Source organism: Psammomys obesus, unplaced genomic scaffold (assembly GCF_907164565.1).
Source record: "Psammomys obesus unplaced genomic scaffold, mPsaObe1.curated_primary_1811, whole genome shotgun sequence".
NCBI lineage: Eukaryota > Metazoa > Chordata > Mammalia > Rodentia > Muridae > Psammomys > Psammomys obesus.
In genome coordinates this window covers 14,165,446-14,183,696 of record NW_026596057.1, presented here as the reverse complement: position 1 = coordinate 14,183,696, position 18,251 = coordinate 14,165,446, and the positions used below count along the sequence as shown (strand labels likewise).

At 54.6% G+C, this 18,251-nt stretch overlaps 1 protein-coding gene across 1 annotated transcript in view; it reads right to left on the bottom strand.

The window, feature by feature from the left end:
- Nucleotides 1–17,991, bottom strand: part of Lhx4 (LIM homeobox 4) — a 38,414-nt gene extending 20,423 nt beyond the window's left edge. Inside the window, exons 1-2 of the mRNA XM_055624656.1 lie at nt 17,919–17,991; nt 2,038–2,209 (exon numbers count right to left, since the gene is read on the bottom strand). Of these exons, the coding sequence (XP_055480631.1) occupies nt 2,038–2,209; nt 17,919–17,991 (245 nt within the window). The remainder of the gene's footprint in view (nt 1–2,037; nt 2,210–17,918) is intronic.
- Between the last annotated feature and the right edge of the window lie 260 nt (nt 17,992–18,251).

Below are 18,251 nucleotides of genomic sequence, written 5' to 3'. Positions count from 1 at the left end.
AGGAGTGCTGCCTGGCAGTTCTGTGGGTAAGAGGCCCCGTGGAGAGCATGGACTGAGATCGGGACCTGGGCTGAGCCAAGGCAGCTGGTCTGGAGAGGCGTGTGGACTTTAGCAAGCAAGTGAGGACCAGGCAGGGGTTTCTGCTACAAGGCAAGGGGAGGGAATAAATAAGAGCCTTGGTGTGGGGAGTTCACGGAGGTAGGGCTTCTGGGTGAAGAAAGCCTAGAGAGATCCTTCCCCTGCCCTCACGCTGGGCCCCTCCAGGATCTAGGGGGACCCTCTTACCTTCTCACAGACCCTTGCTTCCCACTTGCTTTCCCAAGCCATAACGTGCTAGACACGGTCGAAACTAGACAGGGCCCTGCAGCTCTGTGGAGGGGCTCAGGAGGAGCTTCTGAGGGGGAAGCCCTGAGTCCATGGCCCTAACCACCTCTGCCCCCACTACACTGGCGACCCTGACCTGCCAGGAAGGACCAGCTGAAGTCCCTGTGGACTCTGACATCTGATCCACAGACATCTCAGTACCTGCCCCCCCCCAAGACACACACACCACCCCCATCTCTGGGTATCTGAGAAAGTAATTAATTTGGACTTTGCATTACCTCTGGAGCTCTCTGAGGCGTTCCAAAAAAATGTAAGGACAAATTGGAGGGCGGTGCCCCTGTCACAAAAGAGGCCACTCCTTCCCCAGCCATCTCTGGCTCTCCTTCCTTACACACACACACACACACACACACACACACACACACACACACACGTGCACGCATGTACGTGTGCACTGAGACACACGATACCAACAGAATCCACCCTCATCAGTGCTGCCATGATGCCTGGCCAGGGCACGATTGAGGCAGCAAGACAGATAAATTTTGCCACCCACAGAGGAACAATGTGGGTGGAAGGAGTGGAAACGGGAGAATAAGAGGTGGAGAAAAAGCAAAGCAGGATGGGAAGAAAGAGAAGCATCCACAACCACCATCACCAGCTCCCCAAAAAAGGAAAGAAGATGGTCAGTGATGCTCATGGGAGGAACTTGAGAAGCCTCAGAATTCCCACCGTGTCCCCTCCTTGTGTCCAGAACACAGGTGATCAAAAGGCTGTGCCCTGCCCCTCCACAGCTGGTTCCTGGGCACCTCTGGCTTGGGTGAGCCTCCCTGGCAGCCCTGCTTTACTCTCAGGAAACTTTCCAGGGTAGCATGAGTGAGTACCAGGCTCAGTATCACTGACGTGTCATCCCCTGGTTTTCCTTTGGCTGGATAGTCCATGGTGACAAAAGCATCAGCCTCAGGTCATGGATCCCATGATGCAGAAAACAAATTCTGGGAGACTTCCTGACCCAGAGCCCCAGCAGGATTTCCCGGATGAACTCAGTCCCAGAATGAAAAGTCCAGGACAGCCTTTAGAGCCAATTTCAGGTGCTATTTCCTCCTAAGAACTTTACATATATTGCCCTACTTGAAGCCGACGACGTGAGCTGAGGGCTCTATTAGTAGCCCCATTTTACAGCTAAGCAAATTGAGGCACACCGAAGTTAAGTAACTGACTAAAAGAACACACAGCCAATAATAAGTAGTTTCAAGCCCAGGCAGGGCTGGGCTTTTAACCATCATCATGTTTCCATTCCGGACAATTGAAACCTATGGAGCCTGGCTTGGATCCCTCAGAAGCAACCTTCCCAGACCGCTGAGACCTGAAAGCAGCCAAGGAAACAGCCTTGAATGCTCTGTTGAATGCTAACAGAGGCTGCTGAGAGTCTCCCGAATGATTTGGCAAACCCTGAGCCCCAACTTGCTATGAGAGAAAACTCAGTCCCTCACACTGGTGAAACCTGGCCCATGCCCTCTGTTGAACCCCACTCTGAAGAGCCCCAGTGAGGCCAGATGCTGGCTCCCAGGTAGCAATGGGGCTCAGGGGGACTCCAACAAAGGCCACCACCAGGATTCATTTAACTCCTCAGGGGCTGAAGACCCTGCAGTTTCCCTACTGCCCGAGGGAGGGCAGAGGCAGCCCAGCGAGGCTGTAGGGGCTGTGACTCACTTGAAGAAGTCCTCCTTGCAGTAGACGCTCCCGGCCCTGGAGAAGCACCTGTCGGCCAGCTGCACCTGGCAGTCCACACACTTGAGGCAGCAGCTGTGCCAGTGTCTATCCAGGACCTTCAGGATGAACTTATCCAGGATGTGCTGGTTGCAGCCAGCACACTGGGGGATCTCTATGGAGAGAAGAGAGAGAGACAGTGTGAGCCTTCCACAGCCAGACCAGGCCCTGAAATGGATGCCTCCTCACAGGACCTAACCCCCAAGGGCTGACACATTTCCACTACTGGGAAGAAGTTGTACTAAAAACATCAGCCCAAAATGAACTGTGTCTAGGCATGGACCGAGGCCATCTGGCCTAAAAAGCAAATGCTGTCAGGAGTGGAGTTAAGCCAATGTCCAGGCCTGAGGGTGCTTCACACAGCAAAGTTATACATTGGTTTGCCAGATCGGTGGGTTCTGAAGTGCCAGGGCTGGAACCCAGGGCCTCACACATGCTAGGCAGGTAGTCTACCACTGAGCCATACTCCAGACTCCCAGTTTATGCTTTGAGTTGCTCGAAGCCCACCAATCAGAGGCACTTGAATTCAGAACTGAGTTACATGGATGATTGCCGAGGGACGGACTTGCCTCACCCTGGTGTGGGTCTTGGTCGAGGCAATGAGGGGCTGTGCTGGATGCATCCTGAACAACCATTTCAAAGGCAATGATATTCTAGAGGGTGGGGATTATCCCTAGAAGCTCAGCTTTGAGCTGCCTCCTCCAAGCTAAAAGTCACTCGGCACCTGGTAATGGACCCCTGTCCGATACAATAATCAAAGTAGGTTCTGTTGCCTGCAACTGAACTCTAACCACTGCCCCATCCTTCTCCTCGGTGGCTTCCTGCTCTGTTTTTCTGAAAATCCCATCAATGGATTGCTTGAAGCAAGATAATATCTTGGACCACTATTTCAAAATCTGTAAAAATAATCAGGCTTCCACAGCTGGATGGACAAATTGTTTTGGTGTCTCTAGCTGTTTTTTCCCTATACTCTTACACACACACACAAATTCACACACATACACAGAGAGAGAGATACACACAACACACATAAACACTCATACACACATGTACACACACACAGAGGTAGAGAAAGAGAGAGAAGGTAACAGATAAGAAGACTATAAGCATAAAGGTTCAAGCATTGCCCCCTTCTGTCCCCCCCAGAAATGCACTCATAGGGTCCACACCCATGAGTTCCCCTTATCTGTTATAATTAATTTTGGCTAATAGTTTGCACACAGTTACACCCACTGGAATGAGGGGTCCTGGGAGGGGCAGGAGCAATGCTTCTCCCTCACCAGCTAGCAGGTGCTCGGCACAAAAGGACCGTTTCACAAGGTTATCTGCCAGACAGCAACTGCCCCAATTCTCACAACCAACATTCACTTGGAAGTTCTCGTTTCTTCTGTGGTCCACACTGTTGAACAGCGCATGAATCTCCCATGCTTCTCTACCCCTGTCATGCTCAAGAGGGAGATACGAATTTTCAAATGTTAGCATGGGGAACACACTGCGGGGGGGGGGGGGACGACTCAACATATCAAAAACCACAGAGCCACAGATTTCATCTCTCTCTCAATGGAGTGTCTGTTGTGAAGAAACAAACAACGAAAGTCAGAGGTGATGTGGGTGGGAAAAGAACATTTCACGTTTTTGGTGGGAATATAAATTAATGCAGCCAGTAGCCACTATGGAATATTCTGTGGATGTGCCTCAAAAAACTAAAGGTAGAGCTGACTCATGCCGAGTTGCATATTCCTCAGTGTACATCCTGAGGAATCGCAGATGGCATACGATAGAGACACCTATGTGCCCACAGTTATCACGGCACTCTTCCCAACAGGGGAGCTGTGGGATTGGCCGAGGTGTCCATCGTTAGGTGAATGGATAAAGAAAATAGGGAACAGGGAGATGGCTGAGCAGTTAAGAGCACTTCCTGGTCTTCCAGAGGACCTAGGCTTTGTGATGTACACATCAGCAGGCTCTCTAATTGCCCATAGCTATAACGTCTGGTGATCTCATGCCCTCTTCTGGCCTCTGCGGGCACCTGTGCACAGGTAGTACACACATAAACACACACACACACACACACACACACACATAAAAATAAATCTAAACGATAAAAGAGAATGGAGCTGAGTGTGGTGGCGTGTACCTTTTTTAATCCCATCACCCGAGAGGCAGAAACAGGCAGGTCTCTGAGTTTGAGGCCAGCCCGAGATATATGTTTCCAGACCTGGACACAGCAGCATAGTGAGACTCTGTCTCAAAAAGGGGGTGGCGGGGTATATTTACACAATGGAGTTTTTATTCCGCCATAAGAATGAAATTAGGTCTGAGCAGACTCTTAAAAAAAAAAAAAAAGTTGGGGCATGGCACAGCAGCAAAGGGCCGCAGAGGACTGGAGTTAAGTCCCCAGCCCACGGTGGCCCACAACCATCCTTAACTCCAGTTTCAGAAGGTCTAACGCCCTCTTCTGACCTCCACAGGCACTAGCCAGGCACAGGGTGCACAGACATACATTCAGGCAAAACACACGTACACATAAAATAAACTAATTAATAAAAAAATAAGTCTGAAAGTAGAAGGGGGGCTAAATATGGCTGCAGTTCCAGCTGTTTGGAGCTGGAGTAGGAGGATCAGGAGTTCAAGGGCAGCCTGAATTACATAGAAACCCGAGCCCAGTCTGGGTTACATGAAGTCCTGTTAGAAGGAAAAAAATAAGAGAAAAGAAAAGGGTGTTTGTGAAGGGGGGGGGGTAAATGTAGGGATGAGGAACTAAAGAGTATGAGGTAAACAAATGTGATCAAAATGCATCATATACATGTATGAAAATCTCACAATAAAACCTATTATTATACACAATTAATGTCTGCTAACAAAACTATCTCGACAACATCCATGTCCAGAGAAAGCTTTCTCTCTTTTTTTGTTTTGGTTTTGGTTTTGGTTTTTCAAGACAGGGTTTCTCTGTGGAGCTCTGGCTGTCCTGAAACTCACTCTGTAGACCAGGCTGGCCTCAAACTCAGAAAGATCTGCCTGCCTCTGCCTCCCAGAGCACTGGGGTTAAAGGTGTGTGCCACCACCGCCCAGCTCTGAGAAAGTTTTCTTAACTATTCAGACACTTACTTGAACTTGGGATATTTGATAAAAAGCAATAGTCCTGTTTCACCCAAGTGGCCGGCTACCTTGGATCCAATTAACCTCCCCTGTCCCTTTCAGAACCTAAGAACCACCAGCCTTCATTGGGAAATCAGACCTGCTAATCAATCAATGCCTTGCTGCTTGACTCTATTCTCAAAAATCAAGCGTTACACATGCAGGCTGGACCCTTGCTAATTGCCACAGTTTGTATTCTAGGATTCTTCCCCCTCTCTTTCTTTCTCTTTCTGCTTCACAGAATGTGGCACCCACCTGCTATCCCAGCACTTGGGAAGCTAAATGAAAGAGTACTGAGAATTTGAAAGCGGATTAGGCAAGACCCCCGGCTCAAACAAAACAAGTTTTCCTGTATAAGAAAGGCACGTTTCAACTGTAAAGTGCTTAATGGAGGGGTTCTGGGAGCAACTTGACAAGAGAGGCAGGAAGGACAAGGGGTACAGGGTGGGTTCTAGAACCTGACTGAGTTTCGGTTCTGGCTCTGTTCGGTCACCTTGGACAGCCAATCACTCTACCTCAGCTCCTCACTTGGAAAACTGGGGGGCTGTGGCCAACACTGCCTCTCAGGATTACGGAGGTGAAGAAATACACAAGCGTGTGGAGGGAAGTCGGGAGAGAGCAGGGTACACAGCCGACCTGACCTCCATGGGGTTCTTTGGGATTACAAAATGGATTAGCTGCTCTAAGGGAAGGAAGGTCCTGCCAGCGGGACTGTGGGGTTCATCTCTCTGGACCTTGATAAGCCTCCCCCCTCCCCCACCTCACTGCCCTCCCATGCTGATGGGCCTGCCTGCCTATTTATCCACCCACCCCTGCGCGCTCTCGCTCTCTCTTTCTGGCCACCAGGGAGTGAGCCCCACCCCCAAGAGGCAGGGTGGAGGGGGGGAAGGCTTGGAAAGAGTGCTGGCCGGGAGAGACTGCGTGTAGGCCCAGCACAGCGATGGATGGCCACGTCAAGTCCAGCCTCCGGCCAGGGACAGCGGCTGATCCCTAGCTCCCGAAGGGGAGGGCTTGGGTTGAAGGTTAGCAGGGATGGCTCTCACGTATCTGACGGGGAGGGGCAGACAACTCAGAAGCCTTCCTGCTCACGGAAGTAAATCAGGGACAAAAGGTGCAGAACGGAGGGGAAAAAAGCTGAACAAGGGCAGGTCCCGGGACAGCAACGGCGGCCACTTGACTGCAGAGTGTGGGCTGCGCCAGCCTCCTGCCAGTACCGGAAATGGGCCCAGCTCAGCAGAGCACAGTTGGTCACGCCTCGGTCCCTATGCCTCACCAGGACTTCGTGGGACAGAGCGAACCAGCCGCTGCATTCATTCGGGGCAGGGGTATTGGACAACGAAGCTGGCTTGCCCTGGGTTTCCCACGTCTGTGCGTCTGTCCATCTGGGCTCCAGGGCCAAAGCCCAATCCTACCCAATTGTTTGGTCTGCTCTGTAAGACTGCTCTGATTCAACGGTATTTCTCCTCCAAGCTACAAACGCGGCGAGGATGTATGGCTATAAAATTTATTTCGAGCAAGGTACCTAGCGGGGAGACTTAATATGATCGGTATTCGAGAAAGAATACATTAGGGCTAATGTATGCAGGGAGCCGCGCTGGAGCGGGAGCGCACACCGCAGGGGAGTCCTGAAGGCGGATAGGCGATCCAGTCTGCAGCTAGGAACCATCACCGCTAGTCAGGCTGGGACCCCCAACTAGGCGCCTGCGGAGGCCCGAGAACCAAACTAGACCCTTGAGTTTGGCACAAATGTAAGGTACGGATTAAAGGCACATTTTCAAACATTTCCAAGCAGTCAAGTTCAGACCCATTCCTTCCCCTCAGAAGATGCTGACCTATGAACTCGGGCCCCACGTTCCAGGCTACACGGGCCCCATTTGATTGGTAAAAATACACGGAAAGTTATCTGGCTATTTTTCAAACAGCCACGATGTCTTTTTAGTATAAGGAATTGTTGTTATTGCACGTTCGGAGGTCATGTAACTTTCCCACCAAGAATAAAGCTGGAACCATACCTTTTTTTTTTTTTTTTTTTTTTTTTTTTTTTTTTTTTTTTTTTTTTTAAGAGACTTTCCAGCTCGCCAGCAGGCTCAAGGTCTGGCGGTGTTTAGTTATGTCACAGCCTTCCTTTGGAAACCGGAATTTAAGAAGATCCTTGGGGTCACTACAGACAGACTCTGACCTGCAATTCCCAGGAAGAGGAGCCTTCCCATTTGAAGTGGGAGCTTTAATCCTAGCAGCACCACAGCGCCCTGTGGCGAGGGTCTCTGCTGAGGCTCAGCAGCCAGCGAACACGGGCTTGGAAAGACAGCAGAACCTCGGGAGAGCCACAGAAAGAAACGGCGGCAATGCTGAGCTAGCCAGCAGAGCTCCCCTCGTCCTGCGGGAGTGCTAAGGCACGGACTCAGGCCCGGCTGCGCGTGCACACAGGCATGCTCACCGCCCATGCAGACCTCCCCATATCCAGCCGCAATGCTCACACCTCACTATACAGAGACGCGCATGTCTGCCCAGAGAAACACAATCACACACAAACAAACACACCTTGAGACACACACATGAGCCTTATCTGGCTCGATTCTGCCATTTTGTAGAGGGGAGAAAGGAAGGAAGGGAGAGAGAGAGAGTCTTGAAACTGCTGTTTTGCTGACTGGCTAGGAGATAGATGAGCCATTAGCCAAAGGGTGCACCCGCATGCACACACACACACACATCCACGAATACTTAAAGATGCCCACCTGTAATCCAGATGCACATGTACACTGGTGCGAACAGGCCACCTGCGTTGCACAGATGTGCAGCAGTGCACGCAAACACGCACGTATACCATGGACCAAGGCACTGTCCTTTTGGCAGAAATCCAAGTCTGAAGTCAAGCTCAGTGAAAGCAAGCCACTAAAGACTGAGGGAGCTGTCCAGCCCGGGGTGCGGGCAGAGTGCACAGGAGTGACATACGCGACTGTATCAGGGAGTAAAAATATTTTTGAGAGAGAGAGAGAGTTCAAAACTCCTGGGTGATTTTGAAAGCTCTCAATGCCGAGTCAAGATTGGACCTTCAAATCTTGAGGTCTGCCTTATTGCTGGAGCCAGACCTATATGCAGATCCAAGATATGAGCAAATTCCTGCACTTCTTTTGAACCTCAGTTTTCTTAAGCCTAAAGTGGAAGTGCTAGCCCCCGTGTGTTATTGACAGATTGTGCTCACAGGAGCCAATGAGTTCAGCAACAGCCAGCTCTACAATACCACTGCCCAGTCATTAGTTCCCTCCTGCTTGCTCTCATAGTTAGTCACCAACGAGGTGAGTGTACGTATTTGAGGTGCAGCAGGATTTTGTCGGGACTGGAGCTGTAGCTCAGTTGCAGAACACTGGCCTGGCATGTGTGAGCCTCTAAGCGCAATCTCAGCGTTTCAGTATTTCCCCCAGTTTAGCTTTCCCCCTCCCTTGCTTCACTGATACACTGGAAACTCTCCTCCACTCCCTGGCTTCTAAAATGTCCACATGCACGCCCCTTTCCAACTCACCCTAGAGAGTGGAAAACAATGCAATGCAATCGCAAGACTTTCATCTCTTTGGGACAGAGAAATCTAGCAGACTCCTCTTTAGAATGAGGGCAAATCTTCCCAGCCTCACATGGACTGAGATGCATTTGTTTTGCCATCGTGTAGACAGGTGAAAATGGGGGAAAAAAAAAAGTAAGGCTTCTGGCTTTGTTCTTAGGGACATCTAAATAGCCAAAGGACCACAGAACCATCATCTATTTCTACATCAGGAGCCTACAATACACACAAGGTTGTCCTGGAAGCTCCTGAAGTATTTGCAGGAGAGCCAGACCAGGCTTCGTTTTCATACTGGCTCCTTTAAGCCCCCAGTTCCTTCACCAGGAGTTTCAGGAAGCTGGGACATGGAAAAGGCCAAAAGGTCTGATGTGGTCTGTGGCATATCCAGTCATCCAAGCTCTCTCCTGATATCTAATGAGCACTGTCCATTTTCATTCCCTACCTGTGGGGGTTTTTGTTTGTTTGTTTGTTTGTTTGTTTCACTTCCAAGAAACTGCTCTTAAGGAACCAGAGGCCACCAGCAAACATTTCAGAGGGTATGTGTTTTACATGATCGATTTTAATTCTTTGAAAAATGGTGTTTTCTGTCTCTTTGATCACAGAAGGTCAACAGGGTAGAAGGGTAAAAAATCACTAAGGAGACTACCACACACCCAGCAATGCTTTCTAAAATGTACTCAAGAAAGTAGACCTTTCTGGGGAAATGAATCACAATTTCCAACCTTACCAGTGAAATTGCAATCCCCGTGCTTGGCTCTGTGTTTTTAAAGCAAGTTAGTTTGTACCGATGGGAATAATTTCCACTGGACCATGCTCTGATGCCAGGTTAACCTTTTTCAAAATCTGAACTTGTGGCCTTTCTGGGGCATTGCTTTTTAACTGCCTTTCAAATGGAGAGTCCAGTTTTTCATAATTGAGCTCTCTGGTCTGATGCTCAGAATGGAGTTTCACGAAAGGGCTGTGTGGAAGATGCTTCTGTGGTTCCCCGTTTGTAGAGCCTACAGTTTTCCTCTCACTCAGCTGGGCCATCTCCATGGCACATCAAGGAGTGAACCCAGCCACACCACCTGCAAAGTGAGAACTGTGACTCTGGTCTCTCTGTATCTTATGGTCACCTCCGAACATTGCCAAACCCTCATGCTCAGTCATTCATTTCCAGATACCCTTTGAAGGTGACCATTAGAAGGCACAGACTCTGGGGTCAGGACCTTCTTTGTCTCTAACACAGTTTCTGGGGCTGACTGAAGGCCATGGCTCCCATGGATATCACCAAAAACACCTCTCTCTGAGGCTTTTTTTCTCCTCAATCCTTTTACAGATGACTTCACCTGACTGAGCACTTGGTTGATAAAAGTTTCGAAAACTCCATTTTTAAAATTAACTTTCTCTATCGACTTCAAAAATGGGCACAAAGGAACTCATACGCAACTAAAATATCATGCAAACACTTTTCTTGAAAACATCCATTCCTGCCTTCTATGTAAGGAAACAGTGGTCATAGATGTTTCCTAAGAACAAAGCAGGGAACCATTTTTAAAATTCCTTGTTTGGGAAGATACAGTGTGGCGGCTCCTTGGTCTATTCTGGGAATGACCAGCTCCAAAGTGTTCCCATGAGCTAAGACAGGACTTACCAAAAGGATAACATACTTGCCCAACTCATCCCTGAGTTCTGAAACAAATAAATAAAGCTTTGTTGAAATTAAAGTGTTTTGTTTTTTTTTTTTTGGACTGAGCAATTGTTTCAAAAATAAACTTTCCAATTCAAGGTTGTCACCATAACTGCTGGCAACAGAATCTTATTTTCTGATCACATGCCCTTTTTAAAGCTGTCTGATAATTGTGATCTGTGGAACTAAGAGCCAGTTCACCCAGCAATTTACAACTAAGAAGTCTAAGGATCAGTCAAATGAGAAATAGTGACTAGCTGCCTGTGACATTCCCCACCTTCTTCCTGGCTTTTTGTTACTGAAGACATTTAGTTCATTTTTATTGAGCAATTTGTAGTTACTTCAAAACATTTTTATTTATTCTAGTGTGTTTTCAAGAGACACTAATATAACTTTCCAAAATGTCATAAAATCATAAGTGATTTTCATAACCTAGTAAAAATAATATTAAAAACAGAGCTGGAGCACAGAATTATGATAGTAATTATTTTAAGACAAAGAGAAAGGGTGCATTGTACATCATAGTATTTTGAGGTGGATTGCACAAAAATGTTGTGGGGGGGAGGGATCCCAATTTAAACACTAGCAGCACATTTAAGGTAATCATATTCTCTACATGACTATATCTATTTACATGCTTAAAATACATTCATCTACAAGCATCTTGTTATCTAATTTCTTAATTTTCCCCCTAGATTGTTTCAATGGCTGTCTTAATGACTAAGAGACAGCCAAGCAATCCTGGTGTCAAAAAGGACTCACTGGCTGTGTCCTGCCCTCCCTCCTTTTTCTTTCTGTTCTCTCCCCCCTCCCCACCCCACAAGATCTTGTTTGTTTACCTGGCAGTCTGAGGTCTTTTTGAAAACCTCCTTTGTCCTGTTTCTGCTTAGACAGTTCCAAAAACAACAACAACAAGCAAACAAACAAAAACCGGCCATCTCTTTAATGAAAGAGTGGTTCCAAAACAGTTCTGGGGATCGGTTTGATGTTACCATTCTAAAGCTGTGATTTTGAAAATATTTTAATATGCGTCCAGGAGCAAAATAGCACATGAGAGTCATGTGTACTTGCAGAGAAAAGATTATCTTCCAGAAGATAAGCTGTAACGGGATTAGTATCCTTCACTGGTATATAAAATACGCTGGCAACTGCAAATAAAGCAGAAAAATACACTAAACAAGTCTGTGGCTGTTTGGGATATGCTGTAGACACATCCCTATTCCTGTTTCTCTTTCCCATCTAATCATTGCTAAATTTCCACACAGTGGTTTTGTTTTGTTTTTTGATGTCACATTATATAGCAATATCCCATATGTTTGGCAGTTTCGCCCTCATAAGAAGAAACTTCCAATTAATTTGGCTGCGAAGTTTTGCTCTATTTGTCTATCATCCAGAACCAATCCCTTAACCCCCCTAACATTATAATTAAAGCGAATTATAATTTAAGGGTGTCTGGGGGTGAGCTACTGCAGTAAAGCATCTGCGGCTAGACCCAACCTGACAGAGAGAAGATAATGGGGAGGCTGGAAAAAAAAAAGACATCTAGGAAAACAGCAGCAGTAGCAATCCTGCGAGGACTCACAGGATGACCATCCAGGCTGCCTCTAACTCAGTTAACCAAGCACGCCTTTGCAAGGGAGAATCAATTTCAGTTTTGCCACTTAAACCCAATCTGGCCACCACCAACTGCTTCAAAATGCTGCTCCATTTTGATGAGGGTTTCTATAAAAACTGAGGAGGAAAAAAGGGAGGAGGGAGGGAGGGAAGAAGGAAGGAAGGAAGGAAGGAAAGAAAGAAAGAAAGAAAAGAAAAGAAAGAAGAAAGAGAGAAAGAAAGACCAGACAGACCTCACCACCGGCACCTAAATGCAATCGGTTTCTCTCCCTGCCATCCACAGCGGCGGGAGCCAGCACGGGGCAGCTCTGACCTACACCTGGGACCTTGGGTGAATCCCGAGGCTCCTGCCCCGGGAGCTGGGTCTCCCCATCCTGAAGGGTGCCACCTCTAAGAAACCGCCCTACCCCGTGCTGTCAGGTTGGCTGGACCCCACATTCCTGCAAAGCTTCCCCTAAGAACGGGGTGAGGCGGAAGAGGGAGGGGAGTAACCAGGGGGAAAGAGGGCTTTCGAGCCACCAAGCCAGGGTGGGCCCCGTCGGCACACTTTGGTACGACGGGCATTGTCAGTACCGATTCCAGGGAGGAAGAAAAGGCTGAACAACCCCTGCCGAGGTCAATCCGGGCCCCGCCGAGCCATCCCCAAACTCGGCGAAGCCAGCGGAGGCGCCTCGGGCCGCCACAGCGAACCGCGTCGCTCAGGCCTCCCTCCCCGTCGGCTCCGGGCGCCCACAGCGGCTCGGCTCAGGTCTTGATAAATGTCCCTAATCGCCAAGAGACGACCCGAGGCCCTGCGTCCAACCCTGCCCGCCCGTGTCCTCCGGGCGGAGAGCCACACCCCCCCCCCCCCCCGACAGCCACCGCTCGGCCCCCGAATGCACTCTCCGGGACGCTTCTCGGCGCCACCGAAAGCACCCTCAGTCCCAGCCAATTGACCGCCCGTTCCCGGGGACCCGCGAGCGCCCTTGCTGGGGCCTGGGCAGCGCCGAGCGCCCGCTCCCCGGCTCGCCCGCCCAGGCGGGCGCTAAGTAATCGCCAACGGCCTGGCCCGCCGAGTGAGAGCGCCCCGACGCCCGGGGCCCAGGCAAACATGTGGGACTCGAGGCTGTCTGCACCTGCTCACCGGGGTCATCGGGTCACCGTCGCCCACGGTCTCGGCAGGGAAGAAATGGCTCTGTGGGGGGTCCCCTCCCCTTCCCCCGTTCCTGCTTCATCTGCAGATAGACAAGGTTTAAAAAAACTCATCCCGGAATGTGCGGGGCCAAGGTGGGGCTCAGCGGGGTGCGGGGGCTCCGGGCCTCTCATCCCCGCCGCCTCCGGGCCGCATTCTTGCCCCAACCTCCCTTGTCGGGCGGAGGTGGTCCAGGCTGGCCGCCCGCCCTCCCCGGCATCCTGCGCCTCTACCCCAGGCTCGACTAATTCCCCGTCCTCAGATAAGAGCCCGTTGCCCTTGTTGCATAAGAGTAACTTTATTTAATTTTTTTTCCTGTTAGGGTCCGGTCCTGGCTGACCCCGGGGTGCCCGGGTGTAAGCCCGGCGCGGCCTCCTGTGTGTCCCCCACCGCCAGCCACGGGTCGGGCCTCCCCTCGCCGTCCACCTGGAGCCTCGGCTTTTTCTCGGGGCCGCCGGGCTCCAGCCCTCGCCAAGGGGAACCGAGGCTCGAACCCGGGCGCGGGCGCTGCGGCCTCCTCCTGGCTGCCGGGGGAAGCGTGCCCTGGCCTTCGCCCCGGTCCCTCCCGGGGTCTGCAGGCTGCCCGCCTCCTGGGCACCGGGCACCTGCTGAGCCTCCTCCCCCGGTCGGGGCTCGGGAGAGCTCGGCGGGCAGAGCAGACCTCGGGGTGCGAGGGGGAGGGAAGGGGCGCCCCGCTCCCCTCTATCCCGGCCGTGCGCGCCAAGTCCCCGGGGGCAGCCGCGGTGGCACCTGCCCAGGCCGGCGCCGGGCGTCCCCGAACCCGGGCGCCAGGGGCAGGCCCGCGCCGGCCCCCACTCGGGTCCGCGGCGCCCCCGGGCAGACGGAGGTCCCGCGGGTCGCGCCCTCGGGTCCCGCCCGACGCCACCGCGGCCGGCAGAGCGGCGGGCACGGGGTGAGAGGCGGGCTCTGCGGCTGCCCCGACAGCGGGCCTCTGCCCTCGCCGCCGCCTCCGCCGGGAGGCTGAACCCGCGGGCGGGGCGGAGGGGCCGCGCGGCTCCCGGCTTCCCGCTGCCCTCCGCGGCCCCGACTCCGTCCGCGGCCGCCCGGCTCCCCCCTTCTGTTCCCACGGCTGGCAGAGGCCTGGGGCCGTCGGGGAAGGCGAAACCCGATCCCCGGGCCCGAAGCTCTAGGGAGGATGACCAGGCCGAAGAGCAAAATCAAGTGGGCCCACTCTGAGGGGTGTGTGCGCGTGTGCATGTGTGTGCATGTGCGCGCGTGTGTAAGGGAGGCCCGCAGCGCGGTGCCCGCCTGACCAGCTGGCGCAGAACCCGCTGACTTTCCCCCGTCTACACTCGGGGCTCGCGGTGTCTCCGCGGGGAGACGAGGCCGAGGCGGAGGGAAGGGCGCTCGCGGCCCCGACAGGGGAAACTGAGGTTCCCCCCCCCCCGCCCGGGGCGGGGACCCCGGGGGGGGGGGAGGGGCGGGGCCGCCCCGGCCGGGGGAACTGGGGTTCCCCCCCCCCCAGCCAGGGTCGTGAACCCCGGCGGAGGGCAGCGGTCGGGACTAGACCGACGGAAGGGCGAGGCCGCGCCCCGCGGCGACTCTCGGGGAGGGGGAGAAGGCGGCGGGGTGCTCGCCGAGAGCCCACCAAGTGCAGCGTGGGCGGCCTGTCCCCACGCTGGGGGCTCGCGGCCTTTTTCGCGGACAGGGAGGGAGGCAGGGAGGCCGCCCCCGCCTCAGCCGCCGCTCGGGACCCCTGGTCCTCAGCCTGTCCCGCAGAGGGTCCCCCCTGCCCGCCGCAGTCCCGGGTCGTGGGGTCCATCGCCCTGGCTCGCCCCTCGGCGCCCAGGAGGGAGGGTGAAGATGGTTAAAGCAGGGCAAAGAGCCGTGCTCCCTACCCTCCTACGCACCCCAGCTTCTCTAAATGTCCTCAATGCGGGGAGAGGGGCCACGCCAGCGGGGGCCGGAGCGGGGCGGGGGGGGGGGGACCTGCGGGGACTCACCTGCAGCTCCTAACCCGTCCACACCGCGCCCCACACCACCACAGAAAAAGGGCCCTGGAAGTGACCTCTTGGGTGCCACGAAGGAGCACATACATGGGTGGCCCACCTCAAGGAGCCACGGTTTGGAGTTCCCGAGAAAGCCCCGGATCCGGGGGACAAACTGGGACCAAAGAGCCAGCTGGGCAGGCAGGACCCCACTCCTCTACCCCCGGCTGCTTGGGGCGCCCCAGCCTCCCCTCCCCGGCCCTTTGGGTCGCCCGTGTGTGGACAGCCACAGGTAGCCGCGCACCGTGCCAGCGAAGGGCGCCGGCTGTCCCGTTCGACGACGCCGTCTGGGCGGCGGGGCCAGGCGGACCTCTGAGGGCAGAAGCCCAAAGGCTGCCGTGAGCAAAGAGGAGTCCACCCAGGGGCTGACCTGTGGCAGAGGGACAGGTAAGAGCGAGAGTGTGGTGGGCAGACAGCGGAAGGGAGAGAGGTTACACCATTGGAGCCGGCTTCCTGAAGAATGGGTTTTTAGCAGCCCTCAAACAGGCAGGGTAATGTTCTCATCTCTACCCCCCCACCCCCACCGGCCCCAACTCCGGGATTTAAAATCCTCAAAAGTCCCTGGAGTCCAGGGCCTCAGGGGTACCTAGGTCAAGTACTCTGTTTATGGTGGAAATGTAGACGGCAGCTGTGAGGAAGGGGGTCAACCCAAACTCGGTGGCCCATTGGAAGGTCTCCTGTGAGTGAGAGTCTCTCTGTGCTCTCTCTTTTCTAGGTGTTGAGAGAGTCCATAGCCCTGAGCTCTTCTTTCTCCTTCATGCCCAGTGAGGTACCCCGAACTCTTCCAGACTACTAGTTCTTAAATCACTAAGCCCTGCCATCGGGAAAGAGGAGGTTTGCCTAAGTTGGGAGGAGAAACCACTCCCAGCCTGCCCCCAGTCACATTAAAAGCTGGGGGGTAGATATGCTTGGGAGGGGAAGGGGCACGGGGCAGAAAGAAAAGAAGAATCCTGGACTCTCCAGGGACTGGACCCTTCAGTCCTGACATGTCTCCCATCTGCCTCCTCTGTCTCCCACAGAACCCAAGGAAGGGCTGAGGCCTCCTCTTGGTCGGCTTTGCCCTTGGGAACTACTCTAGAGCGAGTGCGCTCTTCTCCTCTGTCTCTCTTTCCCTCCCTCCCTCGCTCTCTCACTCCCTCTCCAGCCCAGTGTTTTTCCTTTACCTCGGTAAGTTTTCCATAGTATGGGCCCAGACCCAGAGCCTTGGCGAAGTGTGTGGTGCTAAAAGGATTTCCATGTCTTTTAGCAAAGTGAGTTCCTGACTCTCAGCATTCCTGAGCAAAAGACACAAAAATCGAGACAATCTAAATTTTGCACATGCCAAAAAAAAAAAAAAAAAGTACCGTCAGAGGAGAGTCCAGAACCCGGACAGGACATCTGTGGAGCAAAGTAGTTAGAGCACAGACGCGCGGAGTAGAGAGCGGGAGTCACACCCACACGCCCACTCACAGCCCTCCCTCGCGCAGCACAGCCACAGTTTAAGGACCTGAGTGCCTAGGCGAGGGTTCGCTTTTCTGTCGGTGCAGGGGTTGGGAACATACAAGCTCTCCCTTGGGGGGGGTGGGGGAATGGGGGCTGGTGGAAAGCAAATCGCCAACACTGCCTGCGGAGCAGGGTGACAGTCAGCTCTCCAAGGGGCGGCGGACCTCGTTTGCCAACAGGTGACAGGGAAAACTATGGGCTACGTGGCAGGGACCGTCTACAGGCCGGCTCGAGCGAGGCCGTCTCTTCCATTTTCGTCTCCAAAACTTTCCAGATAAAGCTCAAGGCCCCGGCTGGCCGGGAGCCGGGCCGGGAGAGACGCCCTGCGGCGGAGGGCTGGGGCGCAGGAGCGCGCGCTGCGGCGGCCTCGACGGGCGGCAGCATGCGGCGGCGGCGAGCCTGCTCCCGCTCGCGGCCACCTCCCGCCGCCCCGCTCAGGCCCCGCGGGCGGAAGTCCAGCCTCCGGGCCGGCCTCCCGGGGGACCCTTCCCCTCCCGGGGTGTCCCCGGGGCGCCCGGCCCACCGCAGCGCTCCGTGGGACCCGGCTTAGCCCGGAGCCCGCAGGCGCGCGCCGAGCCTGGGGGGAGGTTCGGGTCCACAACTTGGCTCCGGGGCTGCACACCGCCGGCCGGCCGGCAGCGAGCGCGGCCGCTCCCGCGAGCAGTCGGCGGCGGCGGGGAGACCCCGCCGGGTGCCGGGACCGAGCGTGCGGAACGAGCCTCCCGCCCCGCCAGCCAGCCCCGGGGGCCCGCGACGCGCTCTCCAACTTCCCGCCCGCTGGGGTGAAGTTGCACCCGCGCTTCCGCGGGCTTTGGCCGTCGCCGCGGAGGGGAGCCATCGGGGAGAGCACTCTGCCCTCGGGCCTGGAGCCCGGACCCTCTGCCGTCCCCAAACAGCATCCTCTCCCTGCCCCCGCCAGGGGTTCCATGAAAGCCACGGGCCACAGACGCTACTTTCCGCATCCCATCCCCGCCCCCCGCCCCGGTCTCCCGGAAGCTCCGCATCCGACCCCCGAACAGCCAAGAGCCGAGCCCTTCAGACACCGACTGGCACCCCAGCCCCGCGCCCGTCTCCGCGCCCCGAGCCCTCCCGGCCAGCGCCACGAGCGGCGTCCGGCCTGCCCGCAACGGCCGGGGCGGTCCCGCGAGCGAATTAGAGCGGCGAGGAAGGAGGGCGTCTTACGTTGCAGCGGCACGCCGAGCAGGTCCGGGAGCCCCTTGGCGGCCCCCTCCGCGGGGACAGCCGCGCTCTGCATCCTCTCGGAGCCGGGGCCGGCGAGTCGCGGTCCGCCGAGAGCCCTCGCCCTCTCCCGCCGGCTGGATCCGGAGATGGGGAAATAACAACAACAACAATAATAATAACAGAGCCCGGCAGGCCGCTGGGGTCGCAGGGGCGGCCGCGCCGCCCTCCGCCTCCCCGGGAGGACTCCACAGGCTGGCCGGCGCCCTCCCCGTGCCAGCCTCGGGCTGCTTCACCTCCCTTTGATCCGGCTCTCCGGGGCCGGTGCACATCCCG